This window comes from Tripterygium wilfordii, chromosome 22, assembly GCF_013401445.1.
Source record: "Tripterygium wilfordii isolate XIE 37 chromosome 22, ASM1340144v1, whole genome shotgun sequence".
NCBI lineage: Eukaryota > Viridiplantae > Streptophyta > Magnoliopsida > Celastrales > Celastraceae > Tripterygium > Tripterygium wilfordii.
Window position 1 is genome coordinate 10,087,979 of NC_052253.1, and position 22,537 is coordinate 10,110,515.

At 38.9% G+C, this 22,537-nt stretch overlaps 1 protein-coding gene and 1 long non-coding RNA gene across 2 annotated transcripts; both read right to left on the bottom strand.

Moving 5' to 3' along the window:
* Positions 1 to 1,659: 1,659 nt before the first annotated feature.
* LOC119990926 lies at positions 1,660 to 6,527 on the bottom strand. Its single transcript, XR_005466103.1, has 2 exons — positions 5,623 to 6,527; positions 1,660 to 1,768 (listed from the first exon to the last, which is right to left on the bottom strand). It is a non-coding gene; the product is annotated as an uncharacterized LOC119990926 (long non-coding RNA).
* A 13,701-nt stretch (positions 6,528 to 20,228) lies between these two features.
* LOC119991527 lies at positions 20,229 to 20,714 on the bottom strand. The gene has a single exon (XM_038837873.1). It carries the CDS (start codon positions 20,712 to 20,714, stop codon positions 20,229 to 20,231), a length of 486 nt encoding a protein of 161 aa, XP_038693801.1.
* Between the last annotated feature and the right edge of the window lie 1,823 nt (positions 20,715 to 22,537).

A 22,537-nucleotide genomic window follows, 5' to 3' on the forward strand; every position in this document is an offset into this window, starting at 1 on the left:
CTAACATTATTGTTTAGTTGTAGGCATCTTATTACATGGTATAAGATTCATAGTTGAGTATTTCCATATGTGTACTATTAAACATGTTTTATAAACCCACTTGTGGGCATGATTGATGAATGAAGTTCCATCCATCATAAAATTAAAGAAAGAAAAGTAAATTAAGTATGAAAGGCATGATGAATGCAGTTTTGATGGTGAGTTTGGTGATTTTAGGAGTAATGGTGCGAGACTCTAATTAGGTTCCACCACGTATATTAGTTATTGTGCCATAGCCTGCGAAGATGTGGCGCAGAGTGTTTTCATTGCTGTCAGGACAACTGCGATCCGATATGTTGTGATTTAGGCGAGAGCTCGCCAAAGTGTAAGGAATGACGCCTAATGTATTGTGCCTGGCCACAACCACCAACTCTATTGGGCCAGCGGGAGGAACCATCGTCGTTGGATCGTTGTAGCGTTGGTCTGCAACCTCAGCCTGCAACAAACTCAACACCAAAGATGAAGGTGAAGTTAAGAAATGCTTTAACTCATGCTCCAAAATATGCACCGCCATGAAGAGATTACCGACTAATTGAAGGGGTACTCAGCTAATTACATGTGTTTTAAATAATATAATTTGTTGCAATCAATAAAAAATAAAAATAATTATTATTGCATATTAGTTATATTTATATGTCTCTTTTTTAATTAATTTTGAACAAAAGTCCAATTATTTCCATGTACCTTGTCCATGCGAATTTAAAATGTAATGGGAATGCGGCCCATTTAACTATGTCGTGGACTCGATGCATGATGTAAATAATGAGTGGCGGGTGCCTGCTGTAAAATTATTACAGCAGGACCCGTTGTAATATCATTTTGGGATTGAAATTTTTTTATTTTTATTTTAAAAAATTATATATGTGTAGTATTCGGTGTAACGATTCTAACGACATATTTTTTGTTCGAAACAAAAATAAAATTTAACATGAAAAATGCATAACAATTCTAAACCATTGAATAGAAACTCAAAACAATGTTTCGATCGCGATGAATTTTATTTTTGTTTTGAATAAAAAATATATCGTTGGATTCTTTAGACTGAATACTATGCATGTATACTTTTTAAAAAATAAATAAAAACTTTTTTTTGACTCAAATGTGCTACAGCGGGGGTTGCTGTAGTTTTTTACTATAGCAGACCCTCGGCACCAGAAAATAATGCGTCTTAAGAAACTTGTCTCCATGTGGTAATAATTATCATATAATAATCATGAGTAATTCTCACATTCGCACTAAGTATGTCCATCAACGTTACACACTTATTTGTCAATCATAAATGCGGTGGGTCCCACATTAAATGTGTGGATCTTAAACAAATGTGTGGGTCCTATAGCAAATGTGTGGCTTCCACTTTTGTTGTGGTTTATTACATCCATTCATTAAAATACAAATGCGTAAAGTTGGTGCGCATGTGAGAATTCTCATGACAATCTTTAATGATTTTATTTTAGTGAACTAAAAGTTTATGCCTTGAAAGATTTTTTTTCCTGTTTTGAGGCCGGCCTGAGTTCATTCCCTTCTATTTATCGATTAGCCCCAAAGAGATGACCTTTTGATGTAAATACAACCCTAAACCCTGTTGATTCCGCAGAATTCCACGATTTAAAGCAATAAGCCAATACTTGTTGATCTTTGCAAGATGCCAAGAATTGGAACAACGGCGGAGACTACGTCTCTACTTTCTTTTATGTTCTTCAAAAACTACCAACTACATCCATACAAACACCTAAAGAGAAATGATGAATATTATTGACCGTGATAATTACAACCTGAATTGCAAACTAAATAGAACAAGCTAAGACTGACAGTACAAGATGTACAACGGTCTGATTTGCATAGCACTGGTGTAAAAATGAGAAGGCAGGGGAGTATGAACCGATTTAGCTCCTGACATATCGGCACGGTCAAGAAGATCGCGAAGATACTTTTGTTGAGACAGGAACAGGCCAGCTTTAGTTGGGAGAACCTCAACTCCTAGAAAATAGGAAAGGTCTCCCAGATCTTTAAGTGAAAAGGAGGAAGCCAAGGCAGCGGTAACTCGTTGAAGAATAGCAGTATTTGAGCTAGTGAGCACTAAATCATCAACGTACACAAGAATATACATAAGATGTTGATGTTCCTGCAGAATAAAGAGAGATGGATCAGATAAAGATTTGACAAATCCTAACTGAATAAGACAGCTGCTAAGAGCTATATACCAAGCACGAGGTGCTTGTTTAAGGCCATATATGGACTTGTTGAGTTTACAAAGATGATGAGGATTATCAACGTCTTCAAAACCTTTAGGCTGCCTCATATAGACAGTTTCATGCAATGAGCCATTGAGAAAAGCATTGTTAATATCTAAATGTTGAATATGCCAACATTTTGAGACGGCAATGGTTAGAACGGCACGAACTGTGGCAGGGCGAACCACAGGACTAAAAGTATGATTGTAGTCAAGTCCGGGCCTCTGGGCATAGCCTTGAGCCACAAGACGAGCCTTGTAGCGTGCTATAGAGCCATCAGGGTGATACTTAAGACGAAAAATCCACTTAGATCCTATGGGTTTATAAGTGTCACAGAAGGGAACTAAGGTCCAGGTGTTGTGAGAGAGTAAGGCATTAAACTCAGTTTGCATGGCTTGCTTCCAGAGAGGATTGGAGAGAGCTGTTTTTACAGACTTAGGTTCAGGAGAAGGTGGTAATGGATGAAGGGTGCTTAAATGAAGTTGCTTAGGCTTAAAGATTTGATTCATTGAGCGTGTGGTAATTCTGGATGTGGAGGTGAGAGGAGGAGGAGGAGGAGGAGGAGGAGGAGGAGTAGAGATGGAGGTGTCACTAGTGGTAGAGGAAGGTAAGGGGGAAGGAGCTAAAGCATTGGAAATGGCAGTAGTGGTAGGAGGTAGAGTAGTAATATTAGGATTTGAATGGTTAGAAGCTGATGAAGATAGAACATATAAGGAAGCAGGTGGTGGAATATAAGAGACGGAAGGTGAAGGCACGGTGGACGTGGAACAAGGTGAGGAAGTGTAGGAGGGTAGTTTGGATTCATGAAACAAAACATGTCTGGAGAGAAAAAGTTTATGGGTGAGAGGGTTAAAACATTTATAGGAACTTTGATTTGTGGAGTAACCAACAAAAATGCAGGGCTGAGATCTAGGTTGGAGTTTGTGGGAAGTATAAGGCCTAAGCCAAGGAAAACATTCACAACCAAAACAACGGAGTTTAAGATAATTAGGAGACTGACGAAACAGTAGCTCAAATGGAGAATTGGAGTTATTGTGAGACAGAGGTAATCTATTTATAAGATATGTGGCAGTTTGAAACGCAAAGGACCAGAAGGTGAAAGGTAGATTGGCTGAATGAAGAAGGGTACGGGCAGTTTCAGTGAGATGCCGGTGCTTGCGTTCCGCAAGTGCCACATGTTGTGGGGTATATGGAGGTGACTGAAACCAACTTATCCCTTCTTGAAGAAGATATGATTTCAACTTCTGAAATTCTCCACCATTGTCAGTGTAGAGAGTGCGAATGGATGATTGAAACTGTCGTTCCACCATCGTTTTGAACTGTAAGAACACAGTAGAAACTTCAGATTTTGTATGTAATGGAAAAAGCCAAGTATAACGTGTAAAATGATCAACAAAGATTACATAATAGGTAAAACCATCAATTGAAGTGACAGGGGCAGGGCCCCAAACATCGCTGTAAATAATATGCAAGGGAGAATCACTAGAGACAGTAGAATCACCAAAAGGTTGCTTGTGCATTTTATTCATAGTACAAGAACTACAAGATAGAGCAGATGATGGAACGGATTGAGTACACGGTAATGAAACAGAATGCATAATATTAGAAAACATTTTAAAAGAGGGATGGCCCAATCTATGGTGCCAACCAACAAGGTCAGTTTTGTTGCCCGAAGTAGAAGCTGTAACAGCAAAACAAGATGCTTGATTTTGATCAAAGTAATATATTCCATCAGAGCAGCGACCTTTAGCTATAACATCACCTGTAGATTGATCCTTAACAACACAATGAAAGGAGAAAAATTCAATTGACACATTATTATGCTTAGTGAGTTCATGAACAGAAATTAGATTTTTGTGTAAAGATGGAACATAGAGTGTGTTAGTAAGATGTAGTGATCGTGTGTGTGTAGAAAGGTGAGCTGTGCCAATATGAGATATGGGCAAACCTGAGCCATCACCCAGCTTAACCTCATCAGTACCATCATATTCCGAGTGAAGAGAGAGATTGTTCAGATTGTGAGTCATATTATGGCTAGCACCGGAGTCCAACAACCAAGAGTGATTAGGATCAACAGGTGCAGAAGAGTTTGAAACAGTGGTAGAAGCATAATGGGCAGCAGGTGCAGACGAATGAGGATGAGCATTATTGGCAAATATCTTGAATTTAAAGCATCTTTGGGCTGGATGCCCTGGTTTGTCACAAAGTTGACAAATGATTCTGGATTGTCCACGACCTCTGCCTCTGCCACCACGCCAGGAATTGTTGTTATTGGATCTAGAGTTAGTCCAAGATTGTGTAGTTTTGTGCCCGAAAGTGTTAGCATTTCCACCAGATTGTCGTTGGTGAAAGTTTGCAGTAGCTACAGCTGTAGAGCTAGCTGTAGTGAGTCTATTGATGAAGCCTTCTTGAGCTACTAAAACATCTTTGAGCTCCTCAAAAGTAAAACTGTTCTCACGAGTACGAATTGAGCCTACAATCCCAGTGTAGTCTTGTGTAAGTCCATCAAGTATGTATAATGTAAGATCATCTGATGAGACAGGGTGATCTATCAAGGCAAGTTCATCAGCAAGGCCTCTAACAGATTGTAAATAGTCAGACATGTTCTTATCTCCTTTCTGACAGCGAGAGAGAAGAGATTTCAATTGAATAACTCTAGAGCGAGAGCTATTTGCAAATAAAGTATGGACTTTGGTCCAGATAGCAGCACTTGTGCTGACTTCTCCAACTAGAGGGAGAACTGTGCCATCAATAGAGGACACAAGAGCATGGTGAATAAACTGATCTTGCCTCAGCCATTTTTGACGCGGAGTAACAGAGACTAATTTTTCCACATCCTGTTCTGCGGCAATAGAACCCTCTGATGGGCAAGAAAAAGTGCCATCAACATAACCTAACAAGTCATAAGCTCGTAGCAGCGAAACAAACTGCATACGCCATGATGTGAAATTTGTTGTAAGAAGTTTGGAAGAAATAGGAGAGATAGCGTAAACGGTAACAGCAGAAGAACCAGCACCGGAGAGAACCACGGCAGTGGAAGAAGTAGTCATTGGAGAAACAGAATCAACTCGTCGGAGTTTTTCTGGGCTCCGATACCATAAAGAGAAATGATGAATATTATTGACCGTGATAATTACAACCTGAATTGCAAACTAAATAGAACAAGCTAAGACTGACAGTACAAGATGTACAACGGTCTGATTTGCAGAGTGACACGATTGTGTACAGGTATCCGTTAGAGACATAGTAACATGTTATTGGGCTTGGGCTTTAGAGTTAATTTGAATCTTGTCTATCTTGGACTTGGGCCTAACAGATTTGGCTTGGTTGTCTTGATTCTCTTCATTAACACCCACATAACCCTAAAGCTATGGGCCAAAGGCCTTACAACACAAAGGGCCTAAAAGAACTAACAATTAGACAAAATAAGAACCCAACTCAAACGAAAGAAGACAACATATTACCAGAATTCCATAACAGATTTCAATCCTTCAATTCCAACGGTCATATTTCTCCATGAACATGGTAGCTGCTTGGTCTGCATCTTGGACTACATCATTCCCGTCGGGTGAGACAAAATAAGATGTTTGACATTAAACACATCACTGGTTTGGACATGGCTGGGTAGCTTCAATTTATAGGCGTTACTGTTGATCTTGGAAATGATTTTGAAAGGACCAATTTTCCTAGCAGAGAGTTTGTTGTAATCAACTGGAGAGAACCTATCTTTGGTGAGAGTGGCCCAAACAAAATCCCCTACCTCCAGCTCCAAAGGACGCTGCTTTCGATCAGCAAATTGTTTATGTTTGGTCGTGGACTCGAGTAGACGTTGCTGGGTAGACTGATGAATCTATTGCAACCTGTCAATGAAATTACCAGCACTGCCATGGACATGCGGTACCTCAGGAAGAGGCAAAAGATCAATTGGAGTACGAGGAAGGTGACCATAGATAACCTGGAAAGGGGGAAATCCTGTGCTCTGATTGACAGTGCTATTTAATGCAAACTCAGCAAGACACAAACACTGATCCCAGGTCTTCAAATGACCGCCTACAAAACTTCGAGGCAAATTACCCAAGGAGCAGTTGATTACTTCGGTTTGCCCATTCGTCTGGGGGTGGTAAGCACTACTAAACTTCAACTCTGTACGAGTTAACTTCCACAAACTCCGCCAAAAAAGTGACAAAAACCTGGCATCCCTATCGGACACAATAGAAAGAGGGAGACCATAAAGTCGATAAACGTCCTGAAAATACAAATCAGACTCGCATCCGTATTTTTCTTACAAGGAATGAAATGAGTCAATTTGGAGAAGCGATCAACCACGACATAGATAGAATCAAATCCCCGTTGAGTGCGCGAAAGTCCCAAAACAAAATCCATACTAACATCCGTTCATGGTTGTGAAGGGATTGGTAGAGGCATATATAATCCTGCATTGGTATTAGTACCTTTAGAAGTTTGACAGATATGACAACCATCAACAAACCGATAAATTTCACGTCTCATGGAAGGCCAAAAATACGAAGCAGCCACACTTGCAAAAGACTTGTCTCAGCCCATATGCCTACTGTCATGGACTTCTTTAAGAATCTTTAGTCGAAGACTACACTCAGGGAGACACAATTGGTTTCCACGGAACAAGAACCCACCGTGGAGATAAACATAGCTGAAATAAGCATCAGTATTATAAAGAGATTGAATATTATCAAAGCCTACCACCTGAGCACGTAACACAGACAAGCAAGAAGTGTGTCGACTCAATGCATCCGCCACTCGATTAAGAGAACCAACAGTGTGTTTGATCGTGAATGTGAATCATTGAAGAAAACCAGCCCAAGAGGCGTGTCGGGCAGACAGCTTACCTTGACTATTTATATGTTTCAAGGCCTCATGATCCGAGTAAAGGATAAAATCATCATGAATAAGATAGCAATACCAATGTTTCAAAGCTTGGACAATGGCATAGAACTCAATATCATAAGCATTGTAGTTAAGCTTTGCTTCTGAAAGCTTCTCACTGAAAAAAAAATAGGTCTACCCCGCTGGCTCAATACTCCACCCACATCGACCTTAGACGCATCGCAATGAAGCTCAAAAAGTTAAGTAAAATCTGGAAGGGCCAAAAGAAGAGCACTAGAAAGAACACTTTTAATGGTCAGGAAAGCTACTGAAGCAGCCACAGTCCACACAAATTTCTTTCGTTTCATGCAATCCGTAATTGGAGCCATGATAGAACTAAAGTTAGCAATAAACCTCCGATAAAAAGATGCCAACCCGTGGAAACTATGGACATCAAACAAAGTTTTCTGTTCTGGCCATCCTCGGATTGCTTCCACTTTTGTCTCATCAACAGCAATGCCCTAGGCTGAGATATTATAACCCAAAAATAGTATTTTCTTCTCCATAAATGAACATTTACTTATTCCCCCAAACAGCCTCTCCCGTCGTAACACAAGTAGAACTTCCCGAAGATGCTGAAGATGCACGTTCGAATCAGCACTATAGACTAAAATGTCATCAAAATATACCACAACGAATCTCCCAATAAATGGCCGTAAAATTTGATTCATAAGGTGCATAAATGTACTCAGCGCGTTTGACAATCCAAAAGGCATAACCAACCATTCGTAAAGTCCCTCTCGTGTTTTAAATGCTGTCTTCCACTCATCGTCTGGACGAATGCGTATTTGGTGATATTCGCTTTTCAGGTCTAATTTACTAAAAACGATGGCACCCGTGAGCTGATCCAAGAGGTTACCCAACATAGGAATGGGAAAATGATACCTAGTGGTGATCTTATTGATCGCTTGACTGTTAATACACATCCACCATGAATCGTCTTTCTTCGGTGTCAATAATGTTGGGACAGCACAAGGGCCTAGACTTTCCCTAACATGCCCTTTCTCTACAAGCTCTTCTACTTGTCTCCTAAGCTCTTCATGTTCTTGAAGACTCATCTGATAATGGGAACGATTTGGGAGGACACTTCCCGGAACCAAATCAATACGATGTTGAATATCATGCAATGGAGGAAGGCCCGTGGGCAGCTGATCTGGAAAAACAAAGGCCCTGGACCTCCACGGGTACTATATAGTATGTGACCTCCTTGCCTACAAGCACATATAACACTTCTGAGTCAACTAACTCCTCCTCAAAGCTACGAAAAGACAACATATTTGGTCCATTAGAAGACACTACAACGTGTGGACTTTGCTCAGGACTGGGTATCAAAACAATTATGGTGCTCTCAAACACAAAAGAGTAGGTATTCCTCTGCCCATCTTGGATTGTGTGCCTATCAAATTGCCACGGCCTCCCCAACAACAAATGGCAAGCGTCCATTTCAACCACATCACACCAGACCTGGTCCAGGTATGTTAAACCAATTGAGAAACAAACCAAACAGCGCTTTGATACATGCACCTCAACTCCTTTGCGTATCCTTGACAGCCTATATGGTTTCGGATGTTCTTCAGTTTTGAGTTTCAATGTTTTTACCACTTCCTCAACAAGTACGTTTTCACAACTTCTCGAATCAACAATAAAACGACAAACCTTTCCACCTATAGTGCAGGTCGATTGAAACACAGCATTGCGTAACCAATTCTCTCCATCAACCACCCGTGGTGTATAACAAGATCTGTGAACAACCAATGAAGACCCTTGGTCCCTTTGCACTAGCTCTTCTTGTTGTTTTACCCTTTGTTCATATCCCTGGTCATCACCTAACTCAAGCTCATCCTGCTAATCCTCATCCAATTCTACTAATAGTGCCTTGCCTCCACGGTCACCTTTACGGCACTCAAATGCACGATGCTCTGGTTCACCACATTTGAAACACTTCAAGCCACCAACAGTTGTTAGATTCAAAGAACTAGGTGGAGGAGCGTTTGTCACCACAATACTGCCTGGCATGTTGCTGGAGTTACTGTTAGTGCTGCGCCCCGTGCCACTGCCACCCCACAAAGACTCTACCCCTTTTCTAATTAACCTGGTTTCTAATTGTTTAGCACGCTGGTAGGCTTCTGCCACCGTGAACAGATCAAACATGTTAAGGACATCTTGAAGCTGTACTCCCAAACCTCCGATATAGCGAGAAACAAGTTGATCTTCGGTTTTAGCTAAATCATTCCACGCCACTAATTGATAAAAATCTGTCGTGTATTCATCCACGCTAAGAGTTTCCATCCACAGATTCTGTAATTTTTGATATAGAGTTCGCACATAATTACGATTAAGAAAGGCCACACGCATATATTTTTTCATTTTTTCCCACGAATCAATTTTTGCCTTTCCCTGTTTGACTCGGTTCAGCTTAAATTGCTGCCACCACGCCGCGCATGACCTCTGAGTTTCGTAGCCACTAAAAGAACTCTCCTCTGCACAGGCACTTCTTTAAATTCAAGTACCTTATCAATTGCATACAGCCAATCCATGAAGTCGTCCGCTTGTAAACCACCAGCAAACTTTGGTATATCAACCAGAATTCCAGACTCCCATCTGCTAGCACTCGTGACTGGATGTTGCTCTCTACAAGGTCCTTCAAGTCTTCTCGGTGCAAACTAGTTATTAAGATCCTCGTCGGATCCTTCCGTTAATGTTTCTTCCAACTCTGAAACCTATTGGTTAAACCGCATTCCTTGTAAGGTTGCCGTAACCCCCATCATCTACTGAGTTAGAGTGGCCACTTGTTCAGTTAGCCTTGCTATATCTCCTCGACTGCTCACACTTCCTTCTTCTGCTTCTTTGTTGTTAGGTCTCCTAGGCGGCATCTCGTAATAGAACTGATGAACTGGGCAGCTCACGCAAGCAGTAGAGTGAACCTGCCTCTGATACCAACTGATGTAAATACAACCCTAAACCCTGTTGATTTTGCAGAATTCCACGATTTAAAGCAATAAGCCAGTACTTGTTGATCTTTGCAAGATGCCAAGAATTGGAACAACGACGGAGACCACGTCTCTACTTTCTTTTCTGTTCTTCAAGAACTACCAACTACATCTATACAGACACCCACATAACCCTAAAGTTATGGGCCAAAGGCCTTACAACACAAAGGGCCTAAAAGAACTAACAATTAGACAAAATAAGAAAGCCCAACTCAAACGAAAGAAGACAGCATATTAACAGAATTCCATAACAGAGTTCAATCCTTCAATTCCAACGGTCATATTTCTCCATGAACATGATAGCTGCTTGGTCTGCATCCTGGACTGCATCACCTTTTTTTTCTTGGTTCCAATCTCTCTCATTTGGGTTTACCTAAGGAACAATTAATCATGTTCTTATCAAAGTGTATTACAGATTAAACACTACAATGTAAAGATTGAAAATACAATCCCTCACTGAGCTAGAGACTTTCCCTTCCAAAATGAATTCCTGACTTCCTGATAGCAATACAACGACCCAATAACCATAAAAATCATAAAACAACCAAAGCCCAACCCAATAACATAGCTTTCGGACCATATTTGACTTGATTCGATACTGATTCTTCGCATAAGGCCTATGGTCCAACTCTTTGTCTGTAACAACTGTCTTTAATCCTTTACAAAGAGATCCATGGGCCTAACCTTTTGGGCTCAAGTCGTGCTATAACACCTTGTCCGCACTCAAGCTACAAATTCTCTTTCAAAACCAAATTAAATCATGAATTATTTTTTTCATGAAAAATGACATTTAGAGTCTAGAAGTTAGGATTTGATATTTAGGGTTTAGAATTTATAATTTTTTTGTCAACCACCCCTCCGCCGAGGTGTTAAGGCATAATTGGTTGGTCCCAAGTTTGAACGCTCAATCCTACTTACCTGTCAAGAAAATAGGATTTTTTTTGAAAAATCTCTTGTAAATCCACACCCCCATACACACCAACTATATTATCCGCTTTGGATTGTTGGTTCTTGAGGACACATCAGACTCGAACTGCTTTGTTTCTTCTTAATCCCAACTACTAAGGGCCCAAAACCCATGGGTCAAAGCCTTAGGCTAAGAAAATGTCTTGTTGGTGTAATGAGTGAGGACTTAATCTTTTTCCGATGTGGTACTTAACACTTCCCCGCACTTTTGGACTGGGCTATACCAATAATATTATCCACTTTGGGTTGTCCTATTCCCGAGGATACATCGGGTCCGCATGACCCATTGGTCAAAGCCCAATTCACTTGCTATAGGAAAAGGTCTTATTGGTGTAATGACGTAAGGCTTGATTTTATAAAGTGTAACACATTTTAAATCATGAAAACAAAGTTTTGATAGAATTGTTATTAATTATAGCTAAGAGAATTGTAACCCCCACCCCATATCGAGCCAGACCATAAAGACGGGCGGGTATAGAAACTCAGTGTACACCCCTACTGATTCTTCACTTAAGGCCCATGGTCCAACTCTTCACTCGGAACAACTACCTTTAATTCTTTACGAAGAGATTCCATGGACCTAACATTTCATTCTCAAGCCGTGCTATAACACCTTGTCCTCACTCGAGCTACAAATTCTCTCACAAAATCATGTTAAATTAAAGGTTTTTTTTTCTCAAAAATTAAGTGTAGAGTTAATTTAAAAGTTAGGATTTGATGTTTAGGGTTTAGGATTTTTTTTGTCAACCACCCCTCAACTGAGGTGGTTAAAGTATAATTAGGTGGTTCGAAATTCAAACTCCCTAATCCTGCTTACCTACCAAAAAAATTTAATATTTTTTTCAAAATCTACTATATTTGAATATTCTGAGTACCCAAAATACTCAATAATACATTTTAAATCGTGAAAAATATGGTTTTGAGAGAATGGTTATCAATTATAGCTAAGAGAATTGTAACCCCATCTCATTGGTAGGTAATCCATACATGGAAAGTTACCTCCTAGTACAAATTTCCTACCATTTCAAGTTAGATCCAAATTTTTCTTTCCATTTATTTTCCATTCAGGATCAATATCCAAATTTAGTTTTAGGCGTCTTACACTATATAAACCACCAAGAAAAAAGAACTTCCATCCATATATTGCCTCTATATTGTTTGTTGGTTTGATTCTAGGAAGAGAAAATGAGATTGAAGGCAGTATATATTGTTTGCTTGATTTTAGCACTATTGGCAGGAGAATCCGTCGCCAAAATTAGTCAGTGTGAACAGGTATGCGTTCCGCTTTGTGAAGTCAGTCCATCCCAGTGTGAGGAATGTCTCAAACTTTGCCATTCGAAAGACAACGTCCCAGGTAATAAACCTCTCGTTGTTCAAAAATATTAAGGAACCATGCCTTTTTTTTCCAACTATCTCAAATGTTGAGATGAACGCACATGATCCATGTGAAATTGTGGGTTCCATATGCCTGACATGACCCATACGTAATCGTTTGTTTCCATCGTAACATTTGGGATATATGAAACAAAAAACTTAGATCTGTAATATTGTTACTCTTTGCTGCTCCCCTTTTCCTAATTTTTTCTCTTTTAATTGCACTTATCCACATTTTCTTTCATTCTTATTTTTTTAAAAAACAGATCATGGAGGTGAAGAAATGCTGCTCAAGGACAAACGCAGCGAAGAACTTATAGGCTAATTGTTTTGAAATAAAAATGTAATTCGAATAAATAAAACATGATAGTTCTTGGATATGTATCTGGGTTAGTTTTGTATTCTATTAAGACATCCCACCTTTGATTGTCATAACCTGGCCGAATGGCATATAACCAAAAGTCCAATCACTCTTACACAATCAACATGTTTTCAAGCTTAATAACTAATGACAACGGTCCAAGAACAACAAATCGTGCGAACTTTTGGCCCAACACGTTTTTTGGGCCTAAGAACCAATGATGACGGTCCAAAAAAAACAAAATCATGCGGGCATTTGGGCAAAACGTACAATGACTGGGGGCCCGTGCCCCCAGTGACTATGCAGTGGGTCCGCCACTGAGTCTATTCAGCCCTTTCCCTCACTAAAAATTCTATCTGATTCCTCACCAGTGCCTAACAGTGCTCCATCCTCCATATCACCTATTTCCCATCAACACCCCTCTACTCTCCCTTCAACTACTTCTTCTTCCACTAATACATGCTCTTCCCCAGAAGCACCTCTCATGCATGCCATGACAACTCGTTTTATGAACAAGATCTTTATGCCCAAGCCTTTTAATCTTACAACTCTCCACCCCTTGCCTTCTCCAACTGAACCAAAGTACGTTAAAACTGCTCTCTCCCATCCGCACCGGAAAGCAGCCATATATGGTCAAGGAATTTGAAGCTCATATTCACCATGTCACTTGGATTCTTGTTTTTCCCACTCTATCATGCGGCCAATTGGCTCCAAATGGGTTTTTAGGCTTAAACAAAATCCTGAAGGCACCATTGTGTGCTATAAAGCATGCTTGGTTACCCAAAGATTTGCACAGCGACCCGATATAGACTATCACAACATTTTTAGTCCAATATTTAAACCAGCAACCATTAAGGCTGTCATTACCATCGCTATTTCTCGTAACTAGTCTCTTCATCATTTGGACATTAATAATGCACAACAGCCTGGCCATTATTTACGCAAGTTGAACAAGTCTATTTTTTGACTCAAACAGGCCCCTAGGGCTTGGTACAATGCTCTTAGTTCCTTTCTGGTAGAACTTGGTTTTGTAAATTCTAGAGCAGAACCATCTAAATTTATTCTTAATAATCAGCATCAACTTATGTATATTTTGGTCTTTGTGGATGATCTTGTGCTTACCAGTTCTAATACAACACTTCCTAGCAGGATTACTGGCACTTGAACTACAAATTTTTTTTCAAGAATCTTGGAGATTTATCATATTTTTTAGGTATCAAAGGTCTTCCAGCCCCAATTGTCTTGTTCCTCACTCAACACATGTACAACCGGCAACTTATTATTCGAATCGATGTGGATGGTGCGAAGTTAGTGTATTTTGCTGCGAACCAGCAAGCTCAAGGGAGAAAGCTTAAGCTACGAGCGTAGCCAAACCTATACACCTCTGCCTACACATTTTACAACAAGTATCTCTGATGGTACTCATTTATCTGAGCCTACCATCTATCGTCAAGCAATTGGTAGCCTTTAATAACTAAGTCTCACGCGACTTGATATTAGTATTTTGTGAATCGTCTAGCGCAATTCATGAATTGTCCATCTGATATTCGCTGGAGTATTCTCAAAAGCGTGCTGCGCTATTTGAAGGGTACTCTCCACTCGATATCACTATTACCAGGTTACCATCCTTGCATCTTAAAGCCTATTGTGATTCAGACTGGACTGGTAACCATGACAATAGCTCTTCTACTTCAACTTATATTATTTTTCTCGATGGAACACCTATCTTCTAGCGGTCTCACAAGCAGCGAGCAATTGCTCACTTGTCAACCGAAGCAGAATATCGATCTCTTGTCTCCACTACATGTGAAGTTGTTTGGCTTCATTATCTTCTCCGTGAATTACAATGTCGTCAGTCCAAGCCTCCTATTATTTATCGTGTCAACCAGGGTGCTATCAGTCTAAGTCCCAATCATGTTTTACACTCACGGATGAAACACATAGTAGTTGACATTCATTTTGTTCGCGATCTCATAAAAGAAGGTGCTATCTGTGTGAAGAAAATTTCAACTACTTATAATCTTGCATACTTCCTCAAAAAGTCCTTGTCGCGTGATCGTTTTTATCATTTGTGCTCCAAGATAGGTGTCTCATCTGGACCACCAATCTTGAGGGAAGGTAACTGTGGTAACCGGTTTTTATCCGACCAAAAAAAATAGAAAAAATAGAAAAACACAAAAAAAATGCAAAAGTTTATTCTTGAGCCTACAAGCCCACAAAAATTCAAAAGCCCGTTTTGGACCCACAAGCTTATAAAAAGTCATTACCTTGATCCATAAGCCCATAAATATCCATAAATAAAAACCCTAGAAAATATTTAAAATTTTAAGAGATTTAAAAAATTTTGAAATAAAATCTTAAGAGGAAAAAGGTGGCATCTTAGGGTTTTACAAAAAGAAAGGAAAATACAAAAGGGTTAGTTTCTTAAGGTTTCTAAAGAGAGAAAAAACTAGGGTTTAAGGGGTAAAAAGAGGAAAAGAAAATGAAAAGAGATATAAAACACTAAGCCATTCCATTTTTGAGGGGACAGCCGGCACAAAGAAAAGAAGAAAAAGGGATTTGGACGGTTTTTGGTTTGAAAGGGGGAAGGAGGCAGTAGATGTTGGACCAAAGGTCCTACATTTTAATTTTGATGATCCGATATTATTGTGCTATTTGATTACATGCACTATGTGATGAATTTAAGATTGAATTTGAGATTGGTTTTTATTGATGAGGTTTATACCTACTTGTGAACTCACTGATCATTTTTATATCAAATGAATTCGGATTAAGCTGAAATTTGGTAGAGACATTATTTACATCATAATAAACATATTTCATGTAGACATGATTAAGAAATGTTGACTTTTTCTTGCTCACAATCGTTGCCCAAATATCTGTCTGAAATTGTTGCGAAATGTTATTATTCAATTGATTTATGTGACTTATTATATGACTATATGATATTTATTTGAGCTGGAAACTTACATACACATTAGCCTATATATGCAAAGATATTTGGAGAAAGAGTTGGCTGGCATTTGATTTCAAATAAAGAAAGACTTACCATATTTGATTGAAGCCATTAAGCCGTGAATTATGGAGAAGGAAATCAAATCAAGGAGTTCTCTTTTTGACTTACCGAAATCACAATAAATTTATTGAGAAGATTTTGCAGCTGATTCTTCTATGAATAAAGAAGGGGCAAATTCAAGGATGTTTTCAAAATTGGAGGGAAAACTTTGACATTTGAAGTTGATTATGTTACCATAATTACAAGTGCAAAATTCAAAGCTGAATACATACTTTGACGTGTCAAATTAGTGCGTCTAATTGAGAGAAAATCATGGAGCTTTCTTTTTATACAAGTCAACAGAAGTTGGTTCTATCACATGTTCCAAAGACTTTTACAAGGCAAAATCTCAGAATTGAAAGAGAAGAATCAAGACATTATTGCTGACTTTATGGGCGATTATCTCAAGAGCTAAAATCGTGGGAACATGATTTCTCTTAGCCTATATAAGCAGCTGCTTAGCAGAAGAGAAAATACACAAGAAAGAGTTAGAATTATCAAAGCTACTTGCTCTCAATTTCTCACCCAAACTCATATAATATTCTTCTATCTTACTTCACCGTTTGCTTAGTGCAAACACAGGTGTGAAGAACTAAATCTTTATTGTTCATCTTCACCGATTGCTATTGCAATTCCAGGTGTGAAGAATCTTCTCTTCTTGTGAGCTCTTCTAAATTCAAATCCGATTTTCTATTCGTGAGCCTCACTTTAAAATCTCTTGAGAGTTCCTCCTAGTTTGTTGAGTGCAAACACTGAGTGAGCGAATTATTGAGCCTATCTTTGTAAAACCCAAACCGGGTACTATATTTGTGAGATTTTGGAAGAGTTGGGGTAATTTTGAAACCCTTGTGTAAGAGTTTTGTGGAGCTCTTGAAAAGCCACACCTTAGTGGAGGTTTGAAAATCCTAGGTGGTGAACCTAGGTAGTAGACGTAGGAGAAGGGTCTCCGAACTACTATAAATTACTTGTGTGTTCTTTACTTGCTTTACTTTTACAGCTTTCATTAACTCTTCTAATTTAACATAACTTGTTTTATTTTATTTACTTTACATTATTGTTTATTCTGTTCATATTACTATTGTCCTGTAAAATTGCAAGTTAAGTACTTTCTAGTGCTTATCTTGTTAGAAGCTTTGCTTCAATTGGTTCCTATTGTGCAATTTATTCATATTGCTCATATAGGTCCATTTGTGCGCAACTATACGTTGCCATTAATTAAATTGATAGGATTTTGCATCTAGACGCATTATATAATTAAGTTACAAGTTTGCTTGGAAATAAATTAGGGAAATTGTATTAGTAAGACTCACTTTGTGTGCTTGGTGTGGTGCTTGATTTGTGAAATTGATATAAGGGGATTCCTATTCAGAATTTGGGGACACAATTCACCCCCCCTCTTGTGTAACCTAGGTTCGTCAGTAGAGACAGGGAGCAAAAAGAGAAATAGCCGAACAAAAAGAAAAAGGAGGGTTTTGGGGAAAAAGGAGACGCCGCACAAGGGGAGAAAGAAACACTACACTATTGCGATTTCCGCAGCTACAACGTTGTGCCTTCGCATCTCAACTCGTTTCAGGTAGTGTTTCTTCTTCATATATATATCATGCAGTTGTATTAGTTGCAGTGCCTATTAGCATTTCATTCATGTATGCTATATACCCGTTTGTGCTATTTTTTGGATTGCTTGACCTTCTATTACAGATTTGTTCGAGTCTGCAAGGTTTCATTTTCTGAGTAAATGACTCATTATTTATTGGGTTTGGATAAATAAATCCCCCTATTTTAAACCCTCTTCCCTAGACTGTTATGTCATGTCCCCTCTTTCTTTCTTTCTTTCTTTTTTTTAAGTATATGTCATGTCCCATCTCACACACACACACACACATATATATATATATATTACGTACATATATATATATATATATATATATATATATATATATATATATATATATATATATATATATATATATACTAAGAGCACCCACAGTGGGTGCTATATCTCACACTTGATACCCCACTTTTTGGAAAAGTTCAGCACTATACCCTTACAATGGGATCTTTTTGCATACTTGATAAATAATGGTGTACAATGGAAATTTTAGAAAAACTTGAGAGTTCAAGCGTGAAGTAATTTTTCCAAAAGCCAATCAGAATGGGCCACCTGTCATTGGTTGTTGAATATTCTAGATTAATACGGAGCATCGCCTTCGTATCACGCTCTTTCAGTTTGCAAACGAACAACGATACTGTTTTATGAAAGATACTGTTTTATGAATGATACTGTTTATGAATGATACTGTTAATTATTATTTTTCTTTTTGATTTTTGTGTAAAGAAAAGAGAAATTATATTTTTTTGATATTAATTTCATAATTTTGTAAGACATAGACAATAATTTATTCAAGCACATGAATAAAAGTTTCGGATGAAGATTTGATGAATCCATACGAGTACATGTACGGATCTAATCGTTCCGCATACGGAGTCGTCCATGCAGCTGCGCAAGTATGCCTACAGTGAACCCATTCAGGTGTGATGGGAGGCATTGGATAATTCATTGTCAAACCAACTTTGACGTACTGATTACCATTTACGTGCCCTATAGTGATGGCAATGCGCTGATAGGGTGATGGAGGAGCTGTACGTAGTGGTAGATATGTCCAACTCTCTGCATGATGAAGAACATGCAATATCATATTGTATGCAGAAGCAATCAATAGACCCATGTCTGGCATTGTCATCCAGTGCTCAAATGGTGCTGCAACATCATCTCGAAAAAAGTTTAGTGAGTGTTTAACATTGTATGCCCTCTCTTCACTGCCAAGTATATCAACATATTGTTTCCAAAATGCGTCCAACTCTGTCATCAGGTTATACCGAACATTGGGTCATTCATCTTCCCCATGACCAAGACACACAGCTATCGATCGAAAGTCGTAATTTCCATCAGCTTTTACATCTTGTACGTCCCTAATGTAAGGATGCAGTATAGTTGGAAACTGATCAATATAGGATTGTAAAGAGTAGTTTTCCTTTCTTAGCGTCAAACTTCCTTGTGTAGAAAGAGACTGAGTATTGTAAATTGAGGAGCAACTGTGTCTCTCTGGTTCATAAGATTGTAAAAAATCGTACTAAAAAATCTTTGATTCGGGGCGTCCGGATGAGGAACTGTGTCTGTGAGGCTCCCGAGGCTGAGGCTGAACAAAATCAGTCCCATCAATAATAGATGCAGTTGGATTGTTAAGGGTGGTGGTGGCTACCTTCTTCTTTGTGGACGGACGCCCTCTAGTGTTGGTCTTCACAGCCAGTTCACGGAGAGAAGTTGTTGCAGGTCTGAATGTTTCCCTCAATTTCCTTAGCCAACTGAGTTTAACATGTCTTGTCTACTACTTGAAATGTTCTGTGAACATTTGTACATCAGCGCTACAGTCGATGTCATCATCCTCAAGCGTCTGGCAAGGCAATAGATCAAGCTTTCTCCAAAATCTATCAATGGCATCAAGTGGTACAGTATGACCCTTGCTCACGTACATGATTTGTTCGTGAGCACACGGTAGTCCGTAGCTCCTACAAAGGTGACATCCACATTTGTAAGCAACTTGTTCAACATCTTTCATCCGCTCAAATTCGATCAACATTAGATTCAACGCCTCGATTGAAACAAAACCACATAAATCCCGAAGGTGTTGTATATTGAATCGGTGTTGGACGATGGTTCGACTTCTCTCAATGCTAGCTTTAATAGCTATATCCTGAGACAAGATAACCTCATGGATCCATGACATGGATCTCTCCAAGTCTGACTGTGATGAGCTCAAATATCTTTTTAGCTTAGCATGCCGACTCTCGACCCTATTAGTCGTGTGGTTCCCGAAATGCAGATATCTGTCGGTCCAGGCGGATACAAACATCTTCTTATATGGTGTCAGCCATACATCTTTCAGATATTTTATCACTACCGGGAACTTCTGTAAGACTACTTCAAGGCGTTCCATATTACTTATGTATGCACTCTCATTTTCAGACTCGATCACCGTAGTCCACATGTGGTAGAATGCATTCCATGCTCTATTGTCTTACATTGATGGTTTGCATTTGGCTAAAATACTTTGATAGATGTGCCATCTACAAAGTAGTTTCGAAGCCTCTGGAAATACCTGAGCACACGCTTTCATCAGTCCCAACTCTCTATCTGTAACGATAACTCGTGGGCTAGTGCATCCATGCATTGTGGATCGCAAACATTCCAAAACCCATGTATAACTGGCCTCTTTTTCTGAGTTTAAATATGCAAACGCTATGCAAAAAGTCTAACTAGTTGAAGTAACACCAACAATTTCTACGAGAGGCAACCCGTACCTGTTGGTCTGATATGTCGCATCCATCAACAACACGTTCTGGAATGCACGCAATCGATCTAGCGAGCCAGGATGTGCAAAGAATAAATCTTCAAGCTCATAGGTTGTATGGTTTGCCCGATAATCGAAAAAATATTCATGGTCATTGAGGAATGAGAACACAGATTGCATTTGTGATTGACCCGATCTCTCAACGGTCTTGTGCTTCTTGTGTGCATTGTATATAGTTCTGATGGTGCTCACGTTGTTTGGATCTCGCTTTTTCAACTCCGTCAATATGTCTCGCGACTTGGAATTTCGAGCAGACATGTCAACCGTAATTTGAATTTCAACTTCAGAAAGCCGACTGGGGTATGGATGTCCCTTCATATATGATGCTGGATCATGATTATGCTCCGCACACACCACCTCCACCATCCAATCATCTTCGTGCTTCATTTTCCTCCCTCTCAATTTGAACGGACATTCTATTTTTTTGGTGTCAGTCTGCTTCAGTGAGGGTTTCTTGTTTTGATAATTGCCACCGCGATCACATTTGAATTGTAATCTGTGTTTTTTACGGAGCCCACCAGTATCTGATCTATAAATGACGATGATATATCCCAATTTGCGTCCAGTTTGTTGAACCCAATCGATCAACGATTATCGTGATTTGAACACCTGATAATGTGTTAGATCTTATTAGAAACTTACGAATATTCATTCAACCTAACAAAAAAGCTCATATTTTGATAGACTAAAACATTATACCATATCGGTTTCAAATTCACATCTATCGTCAACTTTGATATTATCTGTCATCTCATCCGCATGTTCGTCTTCTTGCTTTATTTCGGCTGAGATAAAATCACCCTACCAAATAAAAAATAAACTAAATAAAAAATATTTACTTAAAATTATTAAATCAGTGTATGTATTTACATGTTCACTTAAATTGCTTAGCAAATGATAGTCGAAAAAGATCGCTGAAGTAATCCATATCCATAATAGATCTCGGCTGCACTTTAGCAAAAGTGGGAGCTACGAACCGATCTCGTCGAGATGGCTAAAGGCGGAGATACTTGCACTAATTAATCTGAGAAGTAGGCTCAATTCAAGGTAACAAGAGATGGGTCCTAAAGGCCCACTTTGGGAAGAGCTTTCAGTAGGAATGACGAGGTTGGGTTACAAGAGGAATTCCAAGAGATGCAAGGAAAAATGGGAGATATATAGAGGTGTATATACAAGAGGTACAAGAGGAATTCGCGCTTGTTGGAGCATAGTGGCCTCACATTTATTGACCATGAATTATCAAAAGAAGACAAAAAAAAAGCAATTGGAGGTGCATTCGTGTTGCATATTTACCGTTCAAATAATTGAGATAACTTACAACTGTGGATCAAATGCAATTCTTTTCTTTTTTGTTTTTTTTCTGAGGAACCAATCAATACAATTCACAATAATATCTATCACGGATTCTCATGCAAAAAAAAAGAAAAACAAAGGGTTGGCGTGGGAATCTCTTGTCACATTTCTCTTGATGAAAGCTTTTTGAGATTCTTAATGTGATTGACTGATGAGATGATATAGGGAGGGTTTGTATAGAGTTATAGGGAGGGGGTTTGAATAGTGCTTCCCTTATTTATTTGTTGAGCTTAAATGGAATTAATTGGGTTTGGCTTTTCTTTGTTTCTTGCACTCATTATCCGTTCTGTTATGCATCAATTGAACAAACATGAAAAACCTAGTTCTATATTCCTTGTTATACGCCTCGGGCCATTGTCATTTGTGCTTGGTTTTTGATTTTGTTAATTGAGCTGCACCTTTTGGTTGATTTGTGTGTTTATTTTCTCTAAAATTTTAGATTTACTTGTTGGTTAGCATATAGTTAACAAGGATAAATGAAAGGATATTCGGTTTGTGCTTTAATGGCAGCCGGAGTGGCCTGCCGGAATCCGGCCATAGGCTACTGCTGGTGACCGGAAAAGAGAGAGAGAGAGGTGATACCGAATGATGAGGAAAAGAGGAGAAGAAAATCGGGTAAAAAGGAAAGAAGAACAAGAAGTCAAGAGAGAAGAAAGTTTAGTTTTATTATTTCTTTTTATTTGTTGTATTTTATGTTTAGATTATAGTGCATTCGGGCTTGAATTATTGGTTAGGTTAAGATGTTGGGCTAATATATCTCTATGGGTAATGGTTTTGTTATGACTTTTGATGTGTGTTTGATTTAATTTGAATATTGATGTACATATGAGAATCTAATTTTGACCATTCTCGTGTTG

Excerpts from the sequence above, each read along its gene's own strand:
- LOC119991527 (XM_038837873.1), bottom strand. The coding sequence starts at position 20,714 with ATGAAGCACGAAGATGATTGGATGGTGGAGGTGGTGTGTGCGGAGCAT.